The sequence below is a fragment of the Camelus ferus genome, chromosome 15 (genome assembly GCF_009834535.1).
Source record: "Camelus ferus isolate YT-003-E chromosome 15, BCGSAC_Cfer_1.0, whole genome shotgun sequence".
In the NCBI taxonomy this organism is placed as follows: Eukaryota; Metazoa; Chordata; class Mammalia; order Artiodactyla; family Camelidae; genus Camelus; species Camelus ferus.
The window spans coordinates 44,375,541-44,397,124 of record NC_045710.1 but is presented as its reverse complement, the minus strand read 5'-3'; the positions used below and the strand labels follow the sequence as shown (position 1 = coordinate 44,397,124).

The 21,584-nt window shown below is 33.4% G+C and overlaps 1 protein-coding gene across 4 annotated transcripts in view; it reads left to right on the top strand.

Annotated features, from left to right (window-relative positions):
- Nucleotides 1–21,584, top strand: part of USP34 (ubiquitin specific peptidase 34) — a 202,297-nt gene that overhangs the window by 158,434 nt on the left and 22,279 nt on the right. For all 4 annotated transcript variants that reach the window (XM_032497624.1, XM_032497621.1, XM_032497623.1 and 1 more), the window contains 15 exons: nt 2,719–2,783; nt 2,877–2,952; nt 3,039–3,086; nt 3,177–3,242; nt 4,991–5,071; nt 6,962–7,047; nt 7,440–7,608; nt 7,708–7,782; nt 8,934–9,085; nt 12,663–12,711; nt 12,796–12,900; nt 12,979–13,023; nt 13,780–13,884; nt 14,922–15,069; nt 19,341–19,975. In XM_032497624.1, coding sequence (XP_032353515.1) covers nt 2,719–2,783; nt 2,877–2,952; nt 3,039–3,086; nt 3,177–3,242; nt 4,991–5,071; nt 6,962–7,047; nt 7,440–7,608; nt 7,708–7,782; nt 8,934–9,085; nt 12,663–12,711; nt 12,796–12,900; nt 12,979–13,023; nt 13,780–13,884; nt 14,922–15,069; nt 19,341–19,975 — 1,905 coding nt within the window. The remainder of the gene's footprint in view (nt 1–2,718; nt 2,784–2,876; nt 2,953–3,038; nt 3,087–3,176; nt 3,243–4,990; nt 5,072–6,961; nt 7,048–7,439; nt 7,609–7,707; nt 7,783–8,933; nt 9,086–12,662; nt 12,712–12,795; nt 12,901–12,978; nt 13,024–13,779; nt 13,885–14,921; nt 15,070–19,340; nt 19,976–21,584) is intronic.

Sequence of the window (21,584 nt, the reverse complement as noted above, 5' to 3'; positions counted from 1 at the left end):
TTTTTATGTCATAGTAATATGTCTATAGTGTTTTGTATCATATGACTATTGATGCAAGTATTGACGAATGATTCATCTTGCAAACAGACATAAAATCACAGTAGATAAATACAGTACTGTACTGTAAATGTATTTCCTCTTACTTAGATTTTCTTAACATTTTCTTCTCCCTAGCTTATTTTAATTGTAAGAATACAATGTATCATACATATAATGTACAAAATATGTTTTAAATGACTGTTTGTTATTGGTAAGGCTTCCAGTCAACAGTAGGCTACCAGTAGTTAAGTTTTGGAGAGTCAAAAGTTACACACAGATTTTTTACTGTGCAGGATTTTGGCATTCCTTACCCCTTCATTGTTCAAGGGTCAACTGGAACTTGTTCGTTTACATAAATGGTTTTCAAACTTTCTGTTCTCAGGACCCCTTTGTATTCTTAAAAATTATTGAGAACCTTAAAGAGTTTTTAATTTTAGAGTGGTTATATATTTCAGTATTTACCATAATAGAAATTAAAACAAAATATTTAAATTTATTTTAAAATATCAAAAATAAACCTGTGGCATGCAATATAAAAAACATTTTATGAAAGTTTTTTTTTTTTTTTTCAGAATAAAACACTTCAGTGAGAAAAGTGGCCCTGTTTTATATTTTTGTAAATGTCTCTAGTATCTGATTTAATGGAAGACAGATTCTGCCTGTGGTCTCTTGTGATCTCATTCATCATTGAGCCTCTGGAAAACTCCATTGTTACACTCAGGAGAGAATGAGAGATTTAACAAGGCAGATAGCATTGTAGTAGTATTAAGAAAATTGTTTGGACCTTACAGACACCCTAAAAAGATCACAGAGACATCCGGGGGAGGGGGGATGCTCTCTAACCCATTCTTTGAGAACCACTGATTTATGTTTGACAAAAGAGAATCCCAGACCTCTGCTCTACTATAACAAGAAAAATAAACTGAACTACATTAGAACATCCTTGATTACAGACCTAACCAAACATTTTTCATATCATTGTTTTGGCTTATGAATTTAAAATGTTTGCCTGCATATACATTTTACTTTAAAAATTAAATAAAATATAATAATACTGCTACTTAATAAAGATTTTAAGTATAAATTAGAATCTTATGCTTTAGATTTGTACAGTTAAAATATAGCTGGTAGCAGACTTTCTCAAAAGGGAAAATAGAAAGTTTTAGAATCATAAAATATATTAAGTAATTAAACATTATAAATTGTAGTGACAGTTGTGGATAAAACAAGTAGAGTGCTCAGAAAGGGTTGTTACTTAGATCAGGATTGCTGAGGAAGGTGATCAGGAAATGCTTCAGATTATCCTAAAACTGAGACTTGAGAGTTAGTAAGGAGTTAATCATGTGACGAGTACTCCAGGCAGAGAGAACATTACATACAAATCCCCTGAGGAAGGAGCTTATTGGCGTGTTGTAGAAGCTGACAGATGACTTCTTTTGCTGTGATGATTAATCAGTGCAAGAGAGTGGCCCAAGATGAAGTTGGATGGGTATATAGAAAATACCTAAGAATGTTTCTATCAATGTAGTACAGTAATCTCACACTTAGTCATAACCCAGTTGGCTCCACATACAGTGTATTGGTGCCGTGTAAAAAGGACCATCAAAAAAGATAAATATTTCTGTAGGATAGAAATGGAGTAGAATTAAAAGCACTGAGTTCTGGTGGAAATCACAGGTCTACCAGTGTTTAGGTCCATAGCAGACAGTAGTGGTGAAGAGTTAAACAAAAATTATGACACAAGATCTAGAGCTGAGAGCTGTGGCTAGGAGCAAGAAGCTCAGAATTGGCTGTGTAAAGGCACTGAATCGGAATGGGTGAATGCTGTCAGACTGTCCTTGGGGCTGTACAGAAAGCTGTATACCTGGAGATGCCAGAGGACCAAGAACTCAAAGGCAGGCCAGGTCAGGTCTGTGATACTGCAAGTATCAGTGTGATGCAGGAGCTCTAACACATGGTTATAAGACTTGGTTCTGTACTAGAGACATGGGCTAGGAAGGCAAGTAGAGGTGGTTTTAAGTCTTCAGTGGAATAAAGACAGTAATGTCTGTAATCGGAGCATACATTTATTCTAGATAAAAATAATTATATGGAGCTTACTTGAGCATGCTTAGAGTGTTCAGAGAGAGAAAGGAACACAAAAATTAAAGTCTGCAAAGCCAATTCTACAGAACAAATGTCAGAAATAATCATTTTTCACAACTTTCATAGAGTAAACAAGAAAATCCCCTCGTTTAGGTCTGCCAACCTGAATAAAATTTATTTTGCCAGTTTTTAAACAAAACCTTTCTCTCTCATGACCTGTTCTTACCAAAATATCAACCTAACATAGTTTTCATGTATGTTATCAACATAATAGTTTTTTCATTATATATTTGCTCTTCAGACAGGTGGGATTTCAGAGTTCTTTCAAAATCCTCATAAATACATTTTTTTTAAATCATTATCACTTGAGGTAGCCAGAGAAGTAATGATAAATTGGATCAGGTTTAGTAACTACTTTCATATTCTATGTACCTGGGGAAAAACCAACATGAATTTTAAGCGCATGTATTTTTTTGTTTTTTGCTTCTTTTAGAGCAAGTCTCTTTGTGTGTGTGTGTCTAATAAAAATACTTGTAAAATGTAATGAAGAAAATATTTTCTGATATCTCATGTTAACATGTTTTTTCTCTTCAGTGGATTTGGCATGATAACATGCAGTTTCTTCAAGATAAAAACATTTTTGAACATACTTACTTTGGGTAAGTTTGGTAGATTTAGTAATAGATTTTTTTGTTACACATTTCCTAAAAATCTTATTCCATAAGAATTTTAACAATATTTTCAAATTGCAGGTTTATGTGGCAGTTATGTAGTTGTATCCCCAGTACATTACCAGATCCTAAAGCTGTATCCTTAATGACAGCAAAGGTAATATATAACCTTAGATAATTTCTTCGAGATTAGCTACTTTAAAATAATTAAATCTTTTTGCTTAATTTTATCTTTTCTTACAGTTAAGCACTTCCTTTGTCCTAGAGACATTTATTCATTCAAAAGAAAAGGTATGTGTTTTCTTTTGTAAATATTTATGTCATTTATGTTATTTATTAGCTATCTCTTAATGCCTTCAGTGACTTTTTTTTCTTTTTTAGCCCACAATGCTTCAGTGGATTGAACTGTTGACCAAACAATTTAATAATAGTCAAGCAGCTTGTGAGGTGAGGTGAATAATTCAACAAACAATGCATAGCTTAAGATTCACTTTTTTGTTTTGTTTTCTTTTATTCTTAACTTAGATGCTGCAGCAAAATTGTTTTATCTTTTATAAATCATATGAAGTCCAATGTAAGTTGTTCCTAAAATTACTTGATTGCTAAGAGAAAGTTATAATTATGTATCAAATTCATTATATTACTTAAATAATTGATTTTTAAGTTATTTAAAAATCCTTGCTGCCCCCTTGTGTATTAAAAGGAAAAAATATAGAAAATTCAGAATACTGTACCAGGTATTTCTTAAGTACTTTTGCATGTTATTAGAAAATATTTAAAAATGTGTATCGCCCTTCTCCCTCTGAGGAAAAAAAAGCATATATCCCTGTAGATGAATTTATGTCCTATTTTATATTCTCCCATATTGCACTGTAAGAGAAATACATCCCTAAGGATAATATGCTCACAGGTAAAGATCAGTTAGCCATATTGCCATCTTAATTTCATTTATGGTTATGTCCCAGAGTATTGTGTACTTTTCTAGGAATGTGAGTCTTATAAATTTCCAGAGGTGGGAGATAGCAGCATAGTGAACAATAGATGAGGTTAGTTGAAGATTTTTTCATATATAGAAGGTTTTTAGAAAGATTTTTTTTTAAAGTTTTCTTCAGTTCGTTTGTTTGAATTAGTATTTAAACAAGATTCACATTTGCTTTTGTCTCCTAAGTTACTTTTCATCTATAATACAGTTGACCCTTGAGCAGCACAGGTTTGAACTATGTGGGTCCACTTATGCACAGATTTTTTTTTTCAATTAATATTGTGGTTGGTTGAATCTGAGGATGCAGAGGAACCTCAGACACAGAGAGTCAACTATGGGACTTGAATATCTGCACATTTTGGTGTATCCTGAGGCTCCATACCATAGAGCAACTGTACTTACCTTTTTTTTCCTTCCTTACCATTTTATCTTTTGTTCTGCAGGATTTTCCACATGCTGCATTTAACCTATTGCATCCTTCTGGTGTTACTTAACATATTCCTCTATCCTCCTCCCTTTTCATAATTTTTAAAAAACTGTTTGGTAGATGCAGATGGTTGATTAGATCATAAGTTTGTTTTTGTTTTTGTTCTTTTTTTAATAAAGTTGCCACTTTAGTTTTTTCACTAAGAATTTTCCTCTGGAATCCTCTCAAGGAGCTAGAATTCTCTACAGTTGTCTACATAATTACTGAATTATGTGTATGTATAGATAGGTAGTACAGTTCAATAGAGGAGTTAATGTGATTAAGAGCTATCTTGAAATTATGCCTTAGATAAGCATAAAATAAGGTGTATTTGTTACGTAGAGAACATAATTTGTTTTTAAACAGAAAGAAAGTGAATCATACTCAGATCATGTATTAATAGGAATAAAATATTGTACAGTGTGACATTCATGAAGACTAAGAGGAAAATAGTATTCCACTTTTTTATGATAAGACTGCAGATTGTCATCATGTAGCTTGTGCACTATAATGTAAGTGGTATCCATGGAATTCTGTAATATGATGACCCTAATTATGACTTAAGGCATTTTAGATTTTGGGCTTTCTAACAGTTGAAGAATCTCTTTTGGTAAGAACTTGAAATAATTCAGATGTCAGCTGGAAGTAAAATCCTTATGTAATTTTTATTCAATTTTATAAGTATTTGTTGAATGTTAAAATCACACTATTCTCTTTTTCTTTTCTTTTAAATATATATTTTTACAGTGGTTTTTGGACCGTATGGCTGATGATGATTGGTGGCCAATGCAGATACTAATTAAGTGCCCTAATCAAATTGTGAGACAGGTAAAAAAAAAATTTATTTGAAAAACAAGTGGCTTTCAAGTTAATTTGTTCCGAAGTTGCCTGTGAATATGTTTTAACCCAGCATTTGATAGCCTATCACAGAAGTCATTTTGCTGGTTTTCACCAGCCTCTTTTGGCAAATCAGCTGTCATTCCAGTCAGGTGATTAAAATCATTCACATTTCCAAGTTACAGAAAAATAACTGCAACTGCGTATTTTCTCAGATTTTACTCTAACTACTTTAAGAGTTGTACTGATTCTTTTCAGATCCTTATATAGTCTAAACATGGTAGGGTACTGTGATGGCCTTGAAAGTTAAATGAACATAACTTACTGAATGTAACTTAAATGAATATAACTTATTTCTGTGACAGATCCTGAACTGTCACATGAATCAATTTGCTTTTCTTAAATCATTGGAAAAATTAACAGGGAAGAAAATATACATATGTATGTATTTATTTTATTTCTTTAAAAATTTTTTTTGTAATTGGTTATTTTTATTAGTAACTTTTAAGTTTAGTACAAAATTTAGGTGACCCCAGATGTATGTATTTATTTACATATATGTATGTATTTTTATATGTATATGTACACACACACACACATATTTATGACACAAAACCAAAAATTTAATCTGAAATATGCCACTTCCCAGTTACTCTTGAGATACAATTCTTATATCATAAAACTTATCAAAACTTTTTAAAGTATAAAATTTAATGGTTTTTAGTATGTTCCCAAACTATGTGACCATCATCTAATTTTATAATACCCTGAGAAGAAATCTACCTATTAGCAGTTCTTCCATTTTATCCTGTCCCTTTTTTCCAGCCCTTGGCAACCATTAATCTACTTTCTGTCTCTGTGGATTTGCCTATTCTGACCATTTCATATAAGTAGAATCATATGGTATGTGGGTCTTCTGTGACTGGTTGCTTTGATTTAAGTGTCTTCAGGGTTTATCCATGTTGTAGCTTTTATCTGTGCTTCGTTTCTTCTTATTGCCAAATAATATTCTGGGTACCAAATTTTGTTTATCCATTCAACAGTTGATGAACACTTGCGATGTTTCCACTTTTTGGCTCTTTTGCATAACACTGCTCGGAACATTTGTTTACACATGTGTGGACATATGTTTTCAGCTCTTTTGCATATATATGCAGGAATAAATTGCTGGGTCATGTGGTTACTCTGTGTTTAACATTTATAGGAACTACCATGCTTTTTTCATGATGTCTGCACCAGTTTACATTCCCACCAGCAATCTATGAAGGTTCCAGTTTTGCTCCATTTTCTTCAACATTTGTTATTGTCTTCTTGATTTTAGCCATCTTAATGGGTATAAAGTAGTATCTCATTGTGGTTTTGGTTTGCATTTCCTTAGTAATTAATGATATTGAACATCTTTTCATGTGCCTCTTGGCCATTTGTATATTTTACTTAGAGATTCCCTAGACATTTTTAATCCATGTTGTTTTGGATAAACTTAAATCATATTTCCTTCTCCTAGTCATTGAACTTCTGATAAGCAGCTGTCCTGCCTGACTCCACTCTTCTGAAAGATGCTGAGTTTTCTTTTCTCTGTATCTCCACTAGTTAAGAAGGTTTTGGTTGAGCTTTTGTTGGGTAATCTCTATTACTGAATCGTGTAGTTTGTTACTGCTTTTTCCCTTACGATAAAATGGAATATTGTTTTTCAACCTAACTCTACCTTGTTTCTTAAGTCTGTAGTTGAGACTCCAGGAAAGTTTTAGAATATGAAAAGATAATCAATCTGTAGGCAGAATATAAATGGATAACAAAGAGTTTTTAATTGTGTTAATTTTTCAGTATCTTTGTTACTTGCCTTCTGTTGACTCTTAGGTTGTTGTATCTTTTCATTTATAGATGTTTCAGCGCTTGTGTATCCATGTGATTCAGAGACTTAGACCTGTACATGCTCATCTCTATCTACAGCCAGGAATGGAAGATGGGTAAGAAGTATTCCTTTTGAACTGAATGTTTTATTTTTAAGCTTTTTGATGATCTGCCTATAGATCATCAAATTTAAATATACGTATTTAAATATTTAGGTTCTTCTATTTGAAGATAATATGTAATAATATAAATCAAGGACCAAAAGTTTTGTCCTGTTTATTTAAGTGCATTTCAAAATCCACTACAAATAACTTTGACTTGGTCTTTTTGTTTTAATTGATTTAGCCAGACACAATAACTGGAATCCAACTATTTGTATTATTGTAACTGGTGTTCATTATTACAAAGATAAAAGAGATAAATTCATCTTTTTAAACTATTTCTCCTCCCAAAATATCTATCCCAAGACTTCACACTTTATCTAAGATAGATTAAATTGTGTTTTCAGGTCAGATGATATGGATGCTTCAGTAGAAGATATAGGTGGTCGTTCATGTGTCACTCGATTTGTGAGAACTCTGTTATTAATTATGGAACATGGTGTAAAGCCTCACAGTAAACATCTTACAGAGTATTTTGCCTTCCTTTACGAATTTGCCAAAATGGGTGAAGAAGAGGTACAGCTATATTTTGTTTATTTCTGGAATTATGTACTTATTTTCAGTATTTAAAACTTAATTGTTTTTATATTTTAAAATCAATATTTTTATTTTTAGAGCCAGTTTTTGCTTTCACTGCAAGCCATATCTACAATGGTACATTTTTACATGGGAACCAAAGGGCCTGAAAATGTAAGTACAGTTATGTCATATCAGGAATTTAGAGGCCATGTCTTCAAGTTTGCATCATGGAAAGTCAATAGATACTAGGTTACTTTTAAGTCTCTTCTAACCCTGATACTAAATAATTTTAGGGGTCTAAGTTGGGTTGGTGTTTGTAATGGATATAGCAGGAAAAGAAATGATCAAGTGATGTTTCACTGGTATGGCCCTGCATCACAGAGAATAAATTGAGGCAAAATGGCCACCACCTACTTTAGGGTCCTATCAATAGCATGTTGATTTTGGTAACATTTTTGTTGGCCATATTTTTTAAGCCCTTTGCTATTAAGTTTGTCAGAGTCTTCCAAAAATTCAAGTAGCTGGTGTATTCATAATATTAGAGTATTACGTCAATTTTGTGTTGTCTGAAATGACCACATTGGATTGAATGCTCTATTTTCACTATCTTATTTAATCCTTGTTGCAGCCCTAAGAGGTAAGTACTATTGTTATCTCCATTTTATACATGGGGAACTTGAGGCATAAAGAAGTTACTTTAAAAAAAAAAAAGTTAACTTGTTTTAGATCACAGTGAGTTGGGCTTCCATCCTTGGTTAAACTCCTGAGCAAAACTGTTAACAACTATGCTGTAATGCTTCTCCAAATATGTACTATTATTATCTAGTTCCAGCCTATATGGTTACTTGTTTAGACTGCGTTTCTTTTACTTTGTTAGATCATGAGATCTTACTCTTGCATTTCAAAGCCCAAATGCTATTTCTTTGAGATACTATTTGGATTATCTGAAAACTGCAAATAAGGATTTCTTAATTCATGTAACTGGCATTTTTATTAAATAGGAAGTTTGTTTTATCATTCTCATAAATTTTTATTCTGATTTATCTTCCTATGTAGGCTTGCTGTAAGACAAAATAAATTATTATTAAAGAATTTGTCTCTTTAGGTAAGGTATATAGTCACAGTATTGGAAATTGTTGTTTTTCATGCTCTGCTAAGTCGAAAATTGTCCTAAATGCAGTTTAGACTTTGAAGTTAGGGTTAGGCCTATGAGTGGTTATTTTTCATGATACATGCTGCTGCTGCCATCTACCCTGCTGTTTGCTCTCAGCATAGTGTTAAAAATTAATATCATATTAAAAATAGATTTTGTTCTGCTCTAGCCTCAAGTTGAAGTGTTGTCAGAGGAAGAAGGGGAAGAAGAAGAGGAGGAAGAAGATATTCTCTCCTTGGCAGAAGAAAAATACAGGCCAGCTGCCCTTGAAAAAATGATAGCTTTAGTTGCTCTTTTGGTTGAACAGTCTCGCTCAGAAAGGTGAAATGTTTCAACATTCAAAGTGCTTTAAAGCATGTTTGATTTTATTCCTTTTACATAATTGTTTTACCACTATTAACCCAATAGCTTTTGTTGCTTAAATCTTTTTAAATAACAACACTATTCATCAACTCTTGTAGCATAACTATTTCAATCCTTTGTATCAAACTCTTACTTTGCCTCTGAGTCATGTTAGAAAAATATACATTGAAGAAATATACAGTAAAGTATCTAGCAAAATTATATGTGCATTCATCTTTTAACCTAGCAACTCCACTTCTGGGAATCTGTTCCCAAAATACAGAAAGCTGTATATGTAGTACTATTTACTGAAGCAGTGCTTATAAATAGCAAAAGATTGAAAATGTCCACAAAGAGGGGACTAGTTGAAGAAACAGAGCATCCACTCAGTAGAGTAACCTATAAAAAAAAAGGAAGTATGGAATATATCTGTACTACCATGGAGAATAATTTAGGGTAGATATTACTATGTGAAAAAAAATGAGGTGGGGAAAAGTATAGTATGCTACTTTTTAGAAAAAAGGTGAGGCTTTGTAAAAGTGAGTGAGAAAGAGTGTGTGTGTGTGTGTGTGTGTGTGTGTGTGTGTGTGTGTGTGTGTGTACATATAGCCAGTCCTCATTATTCATGGATTTCCAATTTGTGTATTTGCCTACTTAGTAAAATTTCCTTGTAATCCCCAAAACACTACTTGTGGAGCTTTTATAGTCATTTGTAATTTGCAGAATGTATATGTACAGATTAGTAAAAAAAAAAAAAAACAAAAAAAAATTTGGGTTAGACACACGCTTTCCCAGCTGAGGTCAAACATCATGACCCTCTGCCTTCCCATTTCAGTTCTCATATTGTAAACAAATGCTTTTGTGAAGTATATGCCACTTTTTTCACATTTATACTTTTTGTTGGTGATTGGCTGTTTATGACAGCCCCATAAATAGTGCTAAATGCTGTCTAGTGTGTTCCTAAGCCCAAGAAAGCCATAATCTGCTGTAGGTAGAAAATACGCATTAGGTAAGCTCATTCAGGTTTGGTTACAGTGCTGTTTACTGTGCGTTCAGTACTAATGAATCAACATTAAATCAGATATCTAAAATTTAAACGAAACATAAAGCAAGGTAACATATTGATCTATTGATGAAAGTTGTGACCAGAGGTTCACAGGAACCTAACTGTGTTATGTTCCCTATGAGCAATGAGTTGGTATTCACTAATTCAGTATTCACTGATTCAGTATTTGCAGCTCTTTACAGAATATAAGTACTACAAATGACAGGAATTGACTATTTTTTTAAATTGAAGACTAAATTTTAAAAAATAAACTTTAAAAAAAGTTTCCAGTGGTTGTCGGAGGGGAAAACAGGCTGGAGGGGACAGGAATGGCAGTTTGACTTCTTTGAATATAGTATATTGTTTTGTTTTTTAGATTTATCTTTGGAATTATGTAAATGTTTCAATAATTATAAATAAATTAATAAAATGCAGTCCCTAAAAAATCAGAAGCAGACTGAAATAAATGAGCCTAACTGTCCATTGAGTTGGTGACATGGCCACTGGAGTGGAATTAAAGTGACTTTAGAACACATTAATTTAACTGTAATTTTTAGTAGGATGTACCTGAAGGACAAAAAGAATTGTTAAATTATCCTAAAGGGTTTCACTAATTATATTGTTAGTAGTACAATTAGAATTATCATTATGAAACTATTTGTATTAGAGAATAAAGGAAGTAAGTGCTAATGTCCTTAGAAACCAAGATTTTCAGAAAACGAGATATACAAATATAAAATTGTAGAGTGTTTACTTAACTTTTAAAACTAAATTTGAATTTGGGAATGTCAGGAGACCTCATGGTATATTTTTTCTTAAGTAAACAAATAATGTATTATGTATCTCCATTTATCTGAAAAGGCCTAGAAATCCTGCTCAGCCCAGGATCAATGAGTGCCCCTGTCATGTAGATACCATTTCCTGCTGAAAAGAAATCAAGGTTCCTTGGGAAAATGGATAATTCTAGGTCTTGGACAAGAAATTAATGGGAAACCTGGAACGATTTGCATTTTGGAAGGCAAGGAGGCTGTCAAAGACTACTGAGGTCATGTTAAAAGGACTCAAGCATCAACTTGAGGTTTCTACTGGTCGTAGATTAGACAACCTGAGTATCAATAATAGTAACTGTGAGTGGACTAAAACACATCATAAATGTTTACATCCGTGAGTTCATAATGATACCTAAAAAACAAAAACTTTTTAAATTTTGGCAACCTTTGGAGTATATTAAGAAACCAAACAATAATTTTGGAAACTTACTAATAAAGAAATAGTATCAAGCATTTATCTTACTTGCAAGAATTACACCTTGTGGCAACCAAATGGTAAATGAGAGGGATGTTCGTCATCAGAGGTATTTGAGCTAATAAATGTGCAAAAAATGCTGGAATTAGGATACAGTATTTTGCATCCCTAATGAAATAATGCATCTAAGAAACAGTCATCGTTGTCTGAAAACATTACAAAAAGAGGGACAACTTTTCATTGTGTGCCTCCTAATGAAAGTTCACACCACCACCCATGAGGTATTCTTGATTAAAAAGTCAAACCTAGATCTGATCAAGGCTCTAGATCTGACTGCCATTTTATAGGAAATATGGGGACAGAGGAACACGTTAAAACAACACAACAAGGATATAATCAGCAAAATGGAAGTATGGGAAATTCTACAGGACAAACCACCTGCTTTCTTCAACAGATTAATTGCAAGATAAAAACAAAATTGGAAGGGAAACCAGTTGTCTAAATGAAATTTAAAAGACATTTCAACGAATGGCAACAGAGGACTTTGTTGGATCCTGATTCAAACATTAACTATAAAAAAATTTTTTTAGAAACATGAGGAAATTGTACATGGACTGGATATTGTATATTAATAAGAAATTGTTAATTTATTTTCAGTTGAATAATGGTAGTGTGATTATGTTTTTGAAATTTATGTTAAAGATGTACTGAGATTTATGGACTAAGTGATAAAATATGTGAAATTGCTTCAGAATAGTTCATGTTGAGTGAGTAGGAGGTACAAATGAAACAAGACTGACCATGAGTTGGTAATTTGAAGCTGAATGATGGAATACTTACACTATTCTATTTTTGTATATGTCTGGAATTTTCTATAAGTTAAAAAAAGAAGTGAGCAGCAATTTTAAACTTGAAAGTGAAATTCTCTATTTCTTAGAAGTTCATTTCGTTTTGAAGTTTCTCATGTCAAAAAAAGCTCTCTAAATTAGACCCATCCTAGTGTTATACTATATCAAAAGACTGAGTTAATTAAATGGAAATAAAGTAGCTTTGAACTTCCATATACCAATTGTGGAATTCTGAAAAAAATGTCTAAAAGATATCTAACAAGCAAATCTAGCTAGCAAAAAGTTCAAAAATCATTTTATGATGGTGGTTTGGCACACTTGTTATTGAATCAACAATTTTGTTGTGTGTCACAATGCAAGTGGCTATGAAGTAGTACAGAGGAGAGAAAAACTTATTGCCACTAATGTTTTCTTTCAGGCATCTGACATTATCACAGACTGACATGGCAGCATTAACAGGAGGAAAGGTAATTCCTTTTCTATATTAGACCACTTGATAATCACAAAAATAACAAAATAGTACTTAAATGAACAACTTTTGCTTTTAACAGGGATTTCCCTTCTTGTTTCAACATATTCGTGATGGCATCAATATAAGACAAACTTGTAATCTGATTTTCAGCCTATGTCGATACAATAATCGACTTGCAGAACATGTAAGTGCTGAGAAATAGTCTTAAAGTGTTTCGGTAATTTTTGAAGAAAATTCTGAAATTTTCCTTTTTTTGTTTTAGATTGTATCTATGCTTTTCACATCAATAGCAAAATTGACTCCTGAGGTATGTAGGCATTTGTTAATTCTTGTTTTTCAAAGTACTCTCACCACTGACAGTGCTTTCAGATGAACCTTTCTAACTGTTCTGGGGAAAAAATTTATCAAGGTTTCCCCCATAAACAATAACCTATTTTTAACTATGTAACTTGAATAAACTGAGTTACCTCTTCATGTCTTATCACAAATTAATTTTCCCAATTAAATACAAATTTACATATAAGTTCAATATATCAGAGTACCACCAAGATACTAAGCTTTAAAATTGTTTGGTTTGAAACATATGTTATATCTCAGAAGAAATTAGATTTATCAGAACTGTGCTGGAGAAATATGTGGAAAATAGAATACAGGATTGTACAAAAGTATTATTGTGAAATGGCAATGTTACAGCTACTTTGATAATACATGTCAAATATTACTATGATTATACCTCAGAGAAAAAGGTTGCTACAGGGAACTTTCAATCTAAATTTTTTAATAAACATTGTTGTGTCATAATAGGAGTTTCGATTTTCCCCCCAAATTGACATCCAGAAAAATACATGTTTTCTGTTATGTGTAGCTCCCACACAATTGACACTGTATCCCCAGCTCATCCTGCTGCTTTATGATAATTCAGGTTCATATGCATGACTACTGAGCTCCCTGACCTAATATAGCAGACCTAAATGTGATGTGTTGAAGACTTATATTTGTTTCTTTTCCACTGAAAGAGGTGGGTTCAAATAGCTCCAAATACAGTCGTGTGTGTGTCTTACAGGCAGCCAATCCTTTCTTTAAATTGTTGACTATGCTAATGGAGTTTGCTGGTGGACCTCCAGGAATGCCTCCCTTTGCATCTTACATTCTGCAGAGAATATGGGAGGTAAGTCTTACAGCAGATGTTTCAGTATTTATTTTTTTAAGGATTTTCTTTTTCTAATATAATCACTCCCATTCTAAGTACCAGTTTCTACTTCCCTGGGTAACTCATAATGGTTTTGGTAAGTCACAGGTCAAGGGAAGAAAAGGTGCTTTAGTCAGAAGACATGAGGAAAAAAAGACTTCTTGGCTAGTTAGTGTCCTAGATGTTTAAAGACTTTCTCATGGAGTCATAGACAGCTGTCATCCCATCTAAGGTTCTCATTCCCCTACTCTCAAGAAAGATTCTGTAAAGTGGAAGCACTAACCACTTCCTTTTCTTCAAGAGTTACAGCTGAGGTTACAGAATTTCTCTTTATTGAGTGTTGGAAATGCCCACTCTCTAGACCAGGGGCCCAGCAAGCTTTCTCTAACGAGCCAGATACTAAATATTTTAGGCTTTGTGGGCCATATGGTTTGGAACCACTCAATTACTGTTTTAGCATAAAACCAGCCATAGAAAATACATAAATGGGCATGGCTGTGTTCTAATAAAAACTTAAAAACAGGCAAACCACAGAATTTGGCCCAAGAGCCATAATTCTAGCCCCTATTCTAGATTCCTAAGATTCCCTTTTCCCAAGAAAACAATCTTCCCAGCATACAGTGAGCTAGTTTTCATTCTCACTTATGGTAACAGATTGGGCAAACAATAAGAAAAGTAAAGATGAGAAACTAGAGAATTAAAAGCACTTTTAAATAAGTTTGTAAACTTAAGACCTGAAAGTCATTGGGTTCCCTTATTGGTCCTGTTTTGGAGTCCTTGGTTATTATAATTTTATTTTGTAAACTAATGACAAATTCTCCTGAACATGTTCCTTTTGATAAAAAATAAGATACTTTAATAAATAGGAAAAAATATGGATGAAACTTCCTAGGCTCTAGTTTTAAAAAACTATTTTGGGTTTAAAGTGTTTAATGCATATTCTGAAAGTAACCTTGAAAAGTATTCGCTCATTCAGAGTTGGCCTTAATATTCTGTTCTTGTCATTTTACTTGCAGGTAATTGAATACAATCCTTCTCAGTGTCTGGATTGGTTGGCAGTGCAGACACCCCGAAATAAACTGGCACACAGCTGGGTCCTACAGAATATGGAAAACTGGGTCGAGCGATTTCTTTTGGCTCACAATTATCCTAGAGTCAGGACTTGTAAGTCAGATACTCAAAAATTAACAAACCATTTGTTGTTGTTCCAAGTTTCGTTTTGTTTTTTTGTTCGTTTGTTTTAAGGTGACCACAATACCCACTGTATAATGCAAAGACTCTTAGAGATGTTGTTTCTAAGGCCAAAATTATATTAGTATTTGAAAACCTATGGCAGTGTTTTTTACAAGTATCTCTAGTGTTTTTGATTTTTTAAGGATAGGAAACTATGTCCTTTTTTGGGTGACATCACCGCCACTATCATTTTTGTTTCCTTTCTTGATAGAGTGACAGAGCATGATTAGCCTAGTGAAGAGAGTGAAGGGTCAGAAAATCCTATCTGAAAAGTAACTTGAGAAGGCTAAGAATAAAGTAGCAATGAAGACACAAAGCATGCTGAGAGAAAACAATTCTCTGAAATTACGAGAGTCAAGTGATAAACATCTTTGTTGTACACAGGCCAGAAGGGAATAAACAAAGTTCTTGGAAGACAGATGGACAAACACCAAAAACAGATATTTCGCAGAAAAGGAAATTGCTCATAAGTAAACACAGAATATGCTTTCTTTTGGTAGTATTAAAAGAAATAAAAAATCAAAATAGTTATTTTTCAGTCTTTAATCATGAAATTTAATCATTAAAATCATATTTCCTAGTTTTCTGCTGAGAAGGCACAGAATCAATGACACTCCAGTAGCAGCAAGCACATCAAGTACCCAGATCCATGTTTCTAAACTTCATTCTCCAATAAAACAAATCACAACTCCTTGGAGAAATGGCTGATTGTAGGACTAGGGCTGGGAATATACAAGATGATCCTGGAGCATCTTCTACAACCAGAAAGAAAAGGAGTGCTCCAAAAACATAATGATGGCAGTATATCAAAGGGACATGGAACCAGCCAGAAAGCTTCCAGTGCTTACAGCTGGAACAATTTGAGTGAAAAACAATAAACAACAGCACTGAATTGTAATCCAAGTGTAAAATCCATGAGTCCTTTACTGATATAAATGAATGAAAGAATAAACAAATATGTGAAAAACAAACAAATCTCCCATACAGCATTCTAAATAATTTATTTACGTCTTCCCCTCAAGAAGGTGGAGCTTACTTCCACACTCCCTGAGTGTGAGCTTAGTGACTTGCTTTCTAAGAGTAGAGTATAGGGGTTGGAGAACTTGACAAACATTAACTCAGCTGGGTCATTAAGGATACAATTGTCACCAATAAATCATGTTGACAGTATGTGTCCTTGATACAGTATGATGCAAAGGGTACCTCATCTGTGTGGTCTTCCTCCCAAAATTTCATAACCTGAGTTTTACATCAGACAAACTCATTTTGAGGGAAATTCTACAGAAATACCTGACCACTACTCCTGAAAACTGTCAAGGTCATCAAAAGAAAGTCTGAGAAAGTGTCAAGTACCGCAGCCAAGGAGAGCTTTAGACATGACATCTAAATGTGATGAATTCAAAATGAGGTCCTAGAACCATATAAAGAACATGAGAGCAAAACTATTGAGATCTAAAGTGTGGAGTTTAGTTAATAGTAATCTGCCAGTGTTAGTTCCTTAGTCGCAACAAATGTAACATAGTAGTAATGTTAACAATAAGGAATATAGGGAGAAGGGTCTATGTGAACTGCCTGTTCTACTTCTTCTAAAACAAAAGGTTTATATGAGAAAAACACCTTTTGGTGATGGGTACACATGGATTGGCAATGGTACTCTGCTCATAGGTTTTTTTTCCCTGCCAGTATAGTTAACCCCACAGGAATAGGATATTTGTAAGAGCTGACACATAATGCTGGTTGGTATTCATGTCCTGACTCCTGATCACAAAACAATTAAAAACCTATGCTGAACCAGTAAACAAAAGCAAAAAACAAAGCTTTTTAGGTAGCTGATAACACCCAGTATTTGTGATAGTGCTGAAGAGATAGCATTTTCATACATTGCAGTGACATTGTAAGTTAATACTACCCTTATGAAAGGCAGTTTAGCAGTATGTACCAAGATCCTTAATTTTTTTTCCCCTTTTTTAACTCATTAATACCATTTCAGGGTTTCCAGTATAAGCAAGTCATCCACCAATACCGGTGTCCAGCAGCATTATTTATAACTGTGAAAAAATTAAAACTGGGTGTTCAGTTAGGAAATAAATTGTTACAATGCATTGTTTTAAAATTATAATAGTGAAGACTGTAGTAATATGAAAAAGTGCTTTTAAAATCATGTAACTTGAATTAAGGACCCAAATACTTGAACAAAATCAGTGTAGCTTGGAGTAAGAATTAGGGGTAGCATGTATAGAAGAAAAGGTACAGAGAAATACTTTTAAATCCTATGAATAATTGTAAGGAATGACTGAGAATGTTTAGAGAAAAGAAAAATGGTGACATCATAGGTGTCTTAAAATAGTTGAGTTGCAGTGTAGAAAGGGAAGTAGATTTGTTCTAAGTTCTCTAGACCCAGAGACTCTTAAGTTGTAGCAGGCAGTTTTAGCAAGGTGGTCTGTTCTTCCATATTGACCTTCCTAGTTGTTCTCAGAGATGAACATAATTAAAAAGTTATTTTTCTCCCTAGCAGAGCTTACTTCTTATTTAAAGTAAATAGTTTTTATAGAAATGAATAGATGGTTAGGTATGTGATAAAGCAAAGCAAAATGTTAATTGTAGAATTTATGTGATGGGACCATGAGTCATTATTTAGTAGAGTATTTTCAATCTTCCATTGTGTTCAAATTTTTGCAAAATAAAATGTTGGGGTGAAGGTATATAACTTAAACTGAATAATTTTTTAATCAAATTATTTTCTCAATTGCAGTTTTTTACAAAATTGATCAAGATGACACCTGCATGCCAAGTTTTTATATTTGAAACACATACCAAATTGAGCCTAACTGAAAACAGACTAACCAGAGTGACATATAGGTGGTAAAATATGTAGAAATGAAGTATTATGCAAAAATAGAGTTTAATTTGAAACAAATCTGTAAACTAGATTACAAATTAATTTTGGAAACCCTAATTTTATTTGCTTTGGCAGTACAATGGAAATTATCAAATATAGGTCGAATAGTGGGAGACAAAATTAGTAAGTGTATTGCAGAGTTAGACTAAGGTTAATAGTCTCGAGGAGACTCTGTAGTGAATGTTGTTAGGAGCATTAACTCATAAGTCTGACAACCTAGGTTTGAATTCCAGCTCTGCCAACAGCTGTGTAAAATGAGGTAGTTTTACTATTTTAAGTCTGAGAAGAAGTGGATATGATAAAAGTAGTGTCTACTACATTAAGTTATGATGTTAAATAATAAGCATTTGATAAATGTTAGCAGTTCTTGTTGTTATTGTTGTGGTTGTTTTACCATTATCATTATCGTCATCGTTGTCATCATCGTTATCATCATCGTTTCTCAAGGCCAAATCTGGGCTCCCCCGTTTTATCTGTGTGACCTTGGTCTTTGCTTCTCCAAGATTCAGATTTTCCAGTGTTAACACCATCTACCTCCAGGATGATTGTGAGGATTAAATGAGATATTTATAAAGTACCTAGATCAATACGTTGCTTGTAGTAACTGCTTTTACAGATGGGCTCAACTAATGAGTCACTACTCTCTCAGAATTATGCCATAGGCTTAATAACATTTTTCAGGTATGTTAAAGAAGGGATTCTTTATTTGCATGCAAGCTTGGCCTAGAAGATTTTAAAAAGATTTTCCAAAGTTAATGTTCCATAACTGACATATTTATTATAATCTATACTACAAAAGACTTTTAGATAGAAGATCTCATTCTATCTTTATAACTTAAGTAATTTTACCATTATCTTATTTTGTAAAGAATAAGAAAACTAAGATCCTAAATTAATGATTAGACCATGTCAGACAGCCTTAAGTAGGTCTTCTGGCTCCAAATGATGTGTTCTTTCTGTTAAACCATATTATTTCCTGAGAAGAAATGAAATGATAAAACAAGTGGGAAAATTCTACATCTTGGGAAAGCTAAACAAAATAGGTTTAAAACTGTTTCTACTAATGCAATTGTATTGCCACTTAAAAAATAACAATGACAGAATGGAAGGCGTCTGTTTTTGTCATTCCTTGGGATCTTTCTCTGGTACCAGTGGTAGAGCAGAAAGATATTAAAAGAGATGTTCATGTCCCTTAATTTTTATTTTAATTTTTAAAGGGAAGAGTGGCTTTGTGTTTAATGACTGCTCTTCAGTCTATTTTATATCTTGTAAACATCTGACAGTTTTGTTTTACATTTTATAGCTGCAGCTTATCTTCTGGTGTCCCTTATACCAAGCAATTCATTCCGCCAGATGTTCCGGTCAACAAGGTCTTTGCACATCCCAACCCGTGACCTTCCACTCAGTCCAGACACAACAGTAGTCCTACATCAGGTCTACAACGTGCTCCTTGGTTTGCTCTCAAGAGCCAAACTTTATGTTGATGCTGCTGTTCATGGCACTACAAAGCTAGTGCCCTATTTTAGCTTTATGACTTACTGTTTAATTTCCAAAACTGAGAAGCTGATGTTTTCCACATATTTCATGGATTTGTGGAACCTTTTCCAGCCTAAACTTTCTGAGCCAGCAATAGCTACAAATCACAATAAACAGGCTTTGCTTTCATTTTGGTACAATGTGTGTGCTGACTGTCCAGAGAATATCCGCCTTATTGTTCAGAACCCAGTGGTAACCAAGAACATTGCCTTCAATTACATCCTTGCTGACCATGATGATCAGGATGTGGTGCTTTTTAACCGTGGGATGCTGCCTGCCTACTACGGCATTCTGAGGCTCTGCTGTGAACAGTCTCCTGCATTCACACGACAACTGGCTTCTCACCAGAACATCCAGTGGGCCTTTAAGAATCTTACACCACATGCCAGCCAGTACCCTGGAGTGAGTAAAATTGATAACTCTTGTATGTGTATCCTCAAACTGATTGGAAATACCTGTTTTTTTTTCCCTTGTGGGAAATAGTGACAGAATATGGGAATATGATCTAACTTTAACCATTCTTTCTTAAAGACTTAGTAACATGTATTTGTTTTCTTGAATACATGTATAAAATGCTGGATTATAAAATTGATAAGTATGTGGATAATTTTTCTTAGGTTGATGTTGAAATTTTTTGTCTAATGGAATTTACCTGCTTTGCTTTATGGTTTTGTTAATGAGTCTTTCATATGTATCTAATGAAAAAATTCAGCTTTGTGGTACATTTTTAAGGAAGTATTTACTATTTAGATATTATTATCAAGATCTACATGCTATGCGAAGCTGTGAGCTAGACAGTATTTTATCTTATGTGTAGTATTCCCTAGGGTTTTGGGGGGGGTTTTGTGAGTTTTTTTGCTCACACTGTGTTCAAATGAATACAATGTTTAAGTGGTGGGCCTATCAGAATACAAATATATGCTATCTAAATCTGATCCCTTTTTCTCTGCAGACTGTGGCTTTTATATTAACCCCTACTCTCCCTACATTAGGCTGTCATTCCTGGATATTTCTTTTCATTGTTACCTCTTACTCGTTGTTGTAAACTCAAGGTTAAACCAAGAGGGTGTAAGTCTGAAGGGGGTTGGAGGGAGTGCAGAACGTTTTTTCAAGCTCTTGTCAACTCAGAGGCCATAAACTGAAGTTGTTAAATGGGAGATTGTGGGAATGTACGAGTAGGAGCTTTTTCAAGACATTCAACATTTACTTAAGAGTTCAATCAGATGACTACTGTTTTAAGTATTGGTATCCTTGAATTATGTGCTACACTTCTTTGTCCTGTTGAAGAAATGACCTTAACTGTCCTTTAGACATAATGTAGTGAATTGTTCAGAATTTCTCATCCAGAAAGAATAACCTAATTTCCTGTCAAGATTAGAATGTCTGTAATAAAGGAAAGAAAGTTAGTATATTAAGTACCAGAAAAGGTTCAAAGCTAAGGTGATAAGAATACAGTAGGAAAAGAATGAAAGAGTCTGTCTAACATAGAAAGAGTCAGGACAGGATTTAAGATTGAGCAGATTTGTCTCCATCACATTCACATCATAAATCTTTGGTTTAGTTACTGAACATGATATCCATAGTTAAATACACCTTCAGTGAGTTCTGGGTATGTTAGAATATCCCCGAATGTTGTTTCTTGACATCAATGAAATGTTCCAACATCTTTATTTTAGAGCTTATCTATTAGAGATTTTCATGAAAATGGTGCTTAAATTAATTTTTGCCATGATAATGGTAGAACTGGGAGTATCTATTCATGGATAAGTATTAGGACAACCCTTTCCTAACATGTCCATGAGTAAATGAGTTTATAAAACCACATTCCGTTTCCACATTTCATCCATCAGGTAACTTGACCTGGATCATCCATCAGTCTAGAAAGATCATTCCAAATGTTGGCACAAAGGATTTTCTCAGAAACAGTATTAATGCAAGTATAATTGAGGGGTGTAAAATCTTTGTGACAAAATAGTAATTACTCATTTATTATAGAAAAGAGAACAAAGGA